Source organism: Babylonia areolata, chromosome 1 (genome assembly GCF_041734735.1).
Source record: "Babylonia areolata isolate BAREFJ2019XMU chromosome 1, ASM4173473v1, whole genome shotgun sequence".
Taxonomy (NCBI): Eukaryota; Metazoa; Mollusca; class Gastropoda; order Neogastropoda; family Buccinidae; genus Babylonia; species Babylonia areolata.
In genome coordinates, this window is record NC_134876.1 from 101,416,668 (window position 1) to 101,424,727 (window position 8,060).

Sequence of the window (8,060 nt, forward strand, 5' to 3'; positions counted from 1 at the left end):
CCCCTCAGTCAAGCGTTTCAGCCCTTAACTCTTGTCACTCTAAGGGGCCTGGGCCACACCCAGGTCATGATTCCTGGATGCCCTTGTATTGCTGCCTTTTTTTCCTGGTCTTCAGCGGGTTAGAACCCGCGCCTCCATGGCGGTCACCACTTCGGGACTGGGTCACATTTTCTGGCAGACGTTTCAGCCACTGAGCTATCGTGCACCTAGTCTGAGTAGGGAAATGTAATCCTTTTGAAGTTTACTTTCATTCCTCCTTGACCAGATCCAGCTGGAACTCTTTTCTGCTGCTTCTGCCATTGCCTTGAGAGCCCTTGTCCTCTCTCTGCCAGAAATCGACAGCTGCTTCATGAGGCTATAGGCAGATGTGCTCACAAACCCTCTTGCACCAATCTCTATGGCGAGGACTTTGGCTTGGAAGCCAGATTCTCTCAGGCTGCTGGCTAGACTAGCATACTTCTCAGCTTTGTAGATGTGGGCTTCCTCCATTCTGCTTTCGTATGGCACAGTTAGCTCAGTCAGAATCGCTTGTTTCGTTGCCTTGGAGTGGAGTACTATGTCAGGTCTCATTGCGCTATTGCTGATGATTTCCGGGTGTTTCTTCCCCTCTGGTAGGTCAACTGTGCATTCCCAATCACGGCACGATCAAGCAGCCCATGTTTCCATGCTTTGGAAACTTTGGATGCTGTTCCTGGCCAGACATTATTGCCTTCTGCAGAGGGGAACACTACTGGAGCTTCTGGTGGGGTTGGTGCCTTGGACAGTGCTCACCACGTGTGCAATTTCTTTTAGCACTTGGTTGTGCCTCCATGTGTACCGTCCTTGGCTCAACACCGCTTTGCACGAGCGTCCTTTGAAGTGCATTTGCCCATGTTGTGCACTGCCCCTGCTGGCCTTGCTGGACTGCCTTCTGGGCTTTTTTCATCATCTTCCTTCTTGATCTCCTGTATGATCACGTCTCTTTTTGCATTCCCCTTTGTCTTGGACCATCATTCCATCTTTGTCAATCCCAGGCCGTTTGTTGGTTTGGGTGTGTCCTATTATTTCTTTCATCTTAATACTTTCTTTCACTGCAATGACTGCCTCCCTGACTTTCCATTTTCTGACAGTCTTCAGCTTGGGTTGGTTGGATCTCACAATACTGTCACCTAAGTCTTCGAGCATGCTGAGAAGTCTTGCCTTCCCCACCTTGTACTCTTCGACAAGGGATTTCGGAGGTAGCCTCAGCTTTGCTTGGTGACAGTGAAGTGCCATGTCAGTGAGACCAGGTGGGACACCAAGCCATTTGTGTGCGTACTTGTTGATATTTGCCTCAATAGGCTCGACTCTGCTACAGCTAATATCATATATCAGGAGAGGCCACAGGAGCTTTGGTATCAGCATGGACTGTAGGAACCACACTTTGTATTTGCCAGGAAGGCCGCACTGGTTTATGATGTGCAAGCATTCTTCTGCTGTCTGCTTGGTTTCCTTTCCTTTTTTTGTGTCTTTCAGGGACTCGCCATACCATCTTCTAAGACTCTTGACTGGTTCATCTGACACCGTTGGAATGGCTTGGTTGGCTACAGTGAATGTGACCATTTCAGCTACCTTTCCTTAACGAGTGAGAGGCTCAGTGATTTCTTTGGTTTAAAGTTCATCCTGGCTGAGGCAACTAGCTCGTTCAGCCGCTTCAATATTTCACAGGTGCCATCCTCTTTTGTTGAAAGGACTGTTGTGTCATCCGTGAAGGCTTTCAAAGGAGGTATCTGGTATCCATTACCGAGGTCGGCTCGATCCGCTCCCTTCATTGAGGCCTCCGAGATCACTTCCTTGCCAGCACGAACAGGATTGGAGAAATTGCACAGCCCATGGCTATGCCCACTTCCAGATTGATCCAATCTGCTATGTATTCCTCGGTGGTGAACCACATTGAGAAGCATGGAAGCACTTCTTCAGCATGTCCCTGATGTCCGTTGGTACATGGTGCATCTCGAGAGCCAGTTGGGTCATCTCATGATGAACTGACCGGTACGTATTTGCCAGATCCAGCCATACCACGTCAAGGTTCTTTTTCTCTGCCTTTGCTCTTTGTATCGCATCCCAAATCATTGTAGCATGTTCTACACAGCCAGGAACTCCTGGAATGCCACCTTTCTGGACTGACACATCCATATACTCATTTTCTGTGAGGTATTTTGCCAGTCTTGCAGCCATGACAGAAGGAGATTTTTCCTTCCTCTTTCTTTCATTGGTTCATTGTTGTTGTTTTTTGTTTTCATAATTTCACTGTCACGCAACTATCTATAAATGGGAGAAAAAAGACAGCATTACAAGTGGAGAAGTTTCAAATACATTTTCTACTGCAAAACTTCATGTACATTTAGCATGTGTTTTTTGAACTGCTAGAAATCACAGTCCAAGTGAAAAGAAAGCATGCCTTACTCCCAAATGTTAGCTTTACGATAATTGTCCCTCTGGCTACATGGCAATTACGTTGACATCCTTAAAAAAACAAAACAAAAAACAAACAAAAAAACATACCTAGTGGAAAGAAAAAAACAACAACCAGACACTTGACCCATAGCACATTCGTACATCAGACAGTGACTGGCAAAAGGACAGAGGTTAAAAGACAGCAAGAGAAGACACTTTGGGAAGACCGCTTTCTCCCTCGACTAGTCGCGAAAAACGTCTCGACCCCCCCCCCCCCCCCCCACACACACACACACACCCGTCCCCCCCTCATCCCCCCCCGCCCCCCCTCTCAACTGTTCCCCCTTGCCCTGAACTGTCTGCCGACCTGAGTGATGCTGGGGGCACGTGCTTCGGACTACTGGCGGATATTTGATATCCCTTTATGGCCAGGGGACTAAAAGCGGGGCGCTGCGTTTGAGTGCTTCCTTCTGGCTATAGAAATCAGATACTGTGAACACTGTGATGCCAGAAATGGATGCATTATTCCATAATATCTCTAAAAGGGATTCTCAGTCATGTGTGTGTGATGTGTGGAACTATATGTAAATGAAACCATCATAGATACGGAAAATAATAATGCACAATTGTGTAAATGAGTTTGAATAAATGGCTGTGAATGTGATAATATCTTTCATAGATTTAGTGTTTGTTCATGAAAACGTTTAGAAAAGAATTTACACCATAATGTTGCTACATAAAACCAGGAGAGAGAGAAAGAAATGGGAACATTACAAGCAGAATATATTCAAATACGTTTTCATCTGAAGAAATACGTGTGCTTTCAGCAGTTGTTTTGTGCATTATCGGTAATCACACAGTCCACGTTAGATAAAACTGTGCCTCTTATCGTGGTTTTTATCCTTGCACCCATACCATAATAACCCTACAGAAATTTCCCTCCAACTTACTGGCAAAACCTAATATGAGAAAACGTATCCGATGAAAAAATAAACTTGACACTGGAACCATTTCTGTATAGCAGAAACTGACTGACAAGACAGGACACGATGTATTCATTTCAGGAAAACCCGTGGGGGGTATTTGTAAATGTTATAGGTAGTATTTCATGTAACTAATACAAATATGGATAGCATTAGACATTTTGCTCACAATTATTTACAACGTCCATACCAACTGTTCAGCGAACAGAGGTCACAAGCCCGCAAGACAACTCTGGATAGATTCCGGTCTTCCTCGCATTCTGTCGCGAAACACGACACGCCCCTCCCCCCAACTCCCCCCTCCTCGCCCCCCCTCCCTCCTCCCACTTGCCCTGAGGTGTTTGCTGATGCTAGGGGCACGTGCATCGGACTTCTAACGGATATTTGGTATCACTTGATGGCCAGGGGACCAGACGCGGGATGCTCTGTGTCAGTGCTTCCTTCTGCTTATGGAAATGAGCTGCCATGAACACTCCGTGCTGCCGTGAACACTCCGTGCTGCCGTGAACACTCCGTGCTGCCGTGAACACTCCGTGCTGCCATGAACACTCCGTGCTGCCATGAACACTCCGTGCTGCCATGAACACTGCCGTGAACACTCCGTGCTGCCATGAACACTCCGTGCTGCCATGAACACTCCGTGCTGCCGTGAACACTCCGTGCTGCCATGAACACTCCGTGCTGCCATGAGCACGCCATGAACACTCCGTGCTGCCGTGAACACTCCGTGCTGCCATGAACACTCCGTGCTGCCATGAGCACGCCATGAACACTCCGTGCTGCCATGAACACTCCGTGCTGCCATGAGCACGCCATGAACACTCCGTGCTGCCGTGAACACTCCGTGCTGCCATGAACACTCCGTGCTGCCATGAACACTCCGTGCTGCCATGAACACTCCGTGCTGCCATGAGCACGCCATGAACACTCCGTGCTGCCGTGAACACTCCGTGCTGCCATGAACACTCCGTGCTGCCATGAACACTCCGTGCTGCCATGAGCACGCCATGAACACTCCGTGCTGCCATGAACACTCCGTGCTGCCATGAGCACGCCATGAACACTCCGTGCTGCCGTGAACACTCCGTGCTGCCATGAACACTCCGTGCTGCCATGAACACTCCGTGCTGCCATGAGCACGCCATGAACACTCCGTGCTGCCATGAACACTCCGTGCTGCCATGAGCACGCCATGAACACTCCGTGCTGCCATGAACACTCCGTGCTGCCATGAACACTCCGTGCTGCCATGAACACTCCGTGCTGCCATGAACACTCCGTGCTGCCATGAACACTACGTGCTGCCAGAAATGGACACACTGTCCGACAGATCTCCAGCAGGGTTTCTCAGTCATGGGTTTGTCATGTCTGGATGTGTATGTCAGTGGACTATTATTTCATAGAATACGAATGTATAAAACATCAGTAAATGAATGACTGCATGTTTCTTGTTTTGTGTGTGTGGTTTTTGGTTTGTTTTGTTTTGTTTTCGTGTGTGTGTGTGTGTGTGTGTGTGTGTGTGTGTGTGTGTGTGTGTGTGTGTGTGTGTGTGGTCACTTAAAGAGAAACTATACTATTGGAATTGATTTCTTCCTGTCAATATTTTTGTGTTGTTGCTCGATTTTCTCAGTGGACCTTTTGGCATAGCTTTCTGAAATGATCTTGAAGTGCACTTGCAACGAAACTGACTTCTGAAAGTTCCAGTCCAATAACTATGGAAATATTCATATTTTGGCGAGGCTGGTTGGGCTTTTAAAAGGAACGAATGAATTCTGACATATCTTGAGTCATTATAACGTCAACATAATGGAGCATGTCATGACCACACACACACACACACACACACACAAACACACACACACACACTCCGCATCACATCTCGGACACAGTTCTTTCTTTGGCAGTAATGAGCCAAACAGTAAGGCAACATCCACCAGCCGACTGTCGGGAGGAGACACGTGTTTGGTGAACGTGACGAGAAAGAGGTACTGTGTCCAGCGTGTCTGTTTGGGCTTTGGTCTCAGCTCACGTTGGCTACAGGATGTTCTTGTTGGCTCTGCCATTGATTAACATCGATCTGTTCATCTGCCGGATTAGGTGTTTTGAAAGATGTATTTTAACTAGTCATCATCCACACATCATCGTGATTGGATCTTCAGGGACAACCCACCGTATTCTGTTCCATTTCCTTTTGAAATTCTACACAACACTGACAAGCTTCTTCTCCTGCTTCTTCTCCTGCTTCTTCTTCTTCTTCTTCTTCTTCTTCTCCTGCTTCTTCTTCTTCGTCGTCGTCGTCGTCGTTTGTGGGCTACAACTCCCACGTCCACTCGTAAGTACACGAGTGGGCTTCTACGTGTATTACCGTTTTACCCTGTCATGTAGGCAGCCATACTCTGTTTTCGGGCGGGTGCATGCTGGGCATGTTCTTGTTTCCATGAGAAAACCGAACGCTGACATGGATTACATGATCTTCAACGTGCGTATACACACGAATAGGGTTCAGGCACAAGCAGGTCTGCACATAATTATGCTGACCTGGGAGACCGGGAAAAAAATGTTACCCTTTTACCCACCAGCCGCCCGCTGCCGAGATTCGAACCCGGGACCCTCAGATTGAAAGTCCAACGCTTTGACCATTCGGTTATTGCGCCTTTCGTGTCCTGTTCGATACCCTTTTGGAATTCTTACACTGACAAGCCAATCGCTGAGGGCCCTGTCCACTGGTAAAGCAATCAGCGGCATCCCGTTGTGGGAAGGAGGGGCAGGTTGAGGTCAGAAAGGCAAGCAGACAGTTCTGCAGTGTCAAGTACCGGACATGTCATCAGTGGTGTGAATTATTTCATTTGCCGCCTGTTTTCAGGAGGGATGGGTGGGGGTGGGGGTGGGGGGGCGGGTCAACGTCCTGTACGAATTACGTGTTTCTGATCGCACAAGAGAGGTTGCTGTTTATAACTTTACCTATTTCCAAAAGTCATTATTGTTGGCAGAGATTCTCTACTTTTTTTTCTCTCTCACACACACACACACACACACACACACACATATACATACGTGCTCCAGCTGGACTGGTAAAATCTGTTTCGCTCAAAGGGCGACGTACGATTTGGTCACTGACTTGTCCACTCCAGTAGGTATATTAGGTATATTAATCCTCTTTCCGAGGCAGACTATTCTGGGTCTAATCGACTAATGTGCTTCTTCACCCCCCCCCTCTCTCTCTATGTATATATATATATATATATATATATATATATATATATATATATATATATATATATATATATATATCTGTGTGTGTGTGTGTGTGTGTGTGTGTGTGTGTGTGTGTGTGTGTGTGTGTGTGTGTGTGTACTCGCTTGTTTGAGACACACGGAAAGAACACTGCATTTTAGAACATCTTCATAAATCGGTCAGAAATCATGTTCGGACATCGACACCTTAACGCTCTGTGGTGTCAGATGGTACACAGACCTGTCTGTTGTGCGATGTGTTTGCCCCAACGTCTATGTGCCTCTAAAAAAAGAAAAAAGAGTATAAAAGCTGTTTGCAGAAGAAAAAAAAAAAGAATTAAAAACTCGATGAGTTCAACTGAACACATTTCGCAAATTGTGTGTGTGTGTGTGTGTGTGTGTGTGTGTGTGTGTGTGTGTGGTCATCATAATCATAGTAGTAGTAGTCGTAGTATCATTTTTAGTATTATTACTAATGACTACTATCAACATCAGTACCATTTCAACACGTCACAGCGGGGTGTGGACAGACTTACCGATGCCAGAGGCGAAGAAGATGACGACGGCTATCAAGGACCGACAGACCAGCTCCATCCCTCGCCGAGGACTGCAAGAAGCGCTCCCTAACATCTTCGTCCTCTTCGTCTTATTCCTCCTCTTTCTTGTCCTCCTCTTCCTCCTCCTCCACTTCCTCCTCTTTCTCTTCCTCCTCCTCCTCTTCTCTCCCCCGTCGGTCGGTTATCGGCAACCCTTATCTGTCCGTGTTGTTGACGACAACAACGCCACGCCACTCCCCCGTGAGACCCTACAGAGGGCGCCGCTGTCGCGTGACGTCACCTCCCAGGGGGCGCCATGGCCTCTCTCTCTCTCTCTCCTCTCTTCTGCTGCACGTGCTACAACCGGAAGTTGGGAAGCACTCCGCAGGGAGATACTCTGAAGGGAATGTGGATGGACTGTTGCGGAGTTCACGATGGTTCCGTGTTGAGCTTTGATGCTGGTGTCGGTGTTGGCGGTAGTGGTGTGTGGGGAAAGCTCCTACCTGCAAAAAACAATTGGCTTGATTAATGAAGGAGTGAATGAAAGCTTGGTGGGTTGTCGCCCACCACTGACGCTCAGGAAGGTGTGTCTGTGTGTGTGTGTGTGTGTGTGTGTGTGTGTGTGTGTGTGTGTGTGTGTGTGTGTGTGTGTGTGTGTGTGATTGTGTGTGTGTGTGTGTGTGTGTGTGTGTGTGTGTGTGCGCGAGCGCGTGAGTGTGGCTGTGTGTGTGTGTGTGTGTGTGTGTGTGTGTGTGTGTGTGTGTGCGCGAGCGCGCGTGTGTGGGAGAGGTAGAAAGAGAGTGAAAGAGAGAAAGAAACACAGTGAGACAGAGCGATACAGACAGACATAGAGACATAGTCTCTCTCTCTCTCTCTCTTTCTCTCTCTCTCTC

At 47.7% G+C, this 8,060-nt stretch overlaps 1 protein-coding gene across 1 annotated transcript in view; it reads right to left on the minus strand.

Annotated features, from left to right (window-relative positions):
• The window catches only part of LOC143293683 (acetylcholine receptor subunit alpha-type acr-16-like), a 220,687-nt gene extending 213,023 nt beyond the window's left edge, over positions 1-7,664 (minus strand). Inside the window, 1 exon segment of the mRNA XM_076604885.1 lies at positions 7,168-7,664. Within this exon segment, the coding sequence (XP_076461000.1) occupies positions 7,168-7,261 (94 nt within the window). The 5' untranslated portion in view covers positions 7,262-7,664.
• Positions 7,665-8,060: the final 396 nt, after the last annotated feature.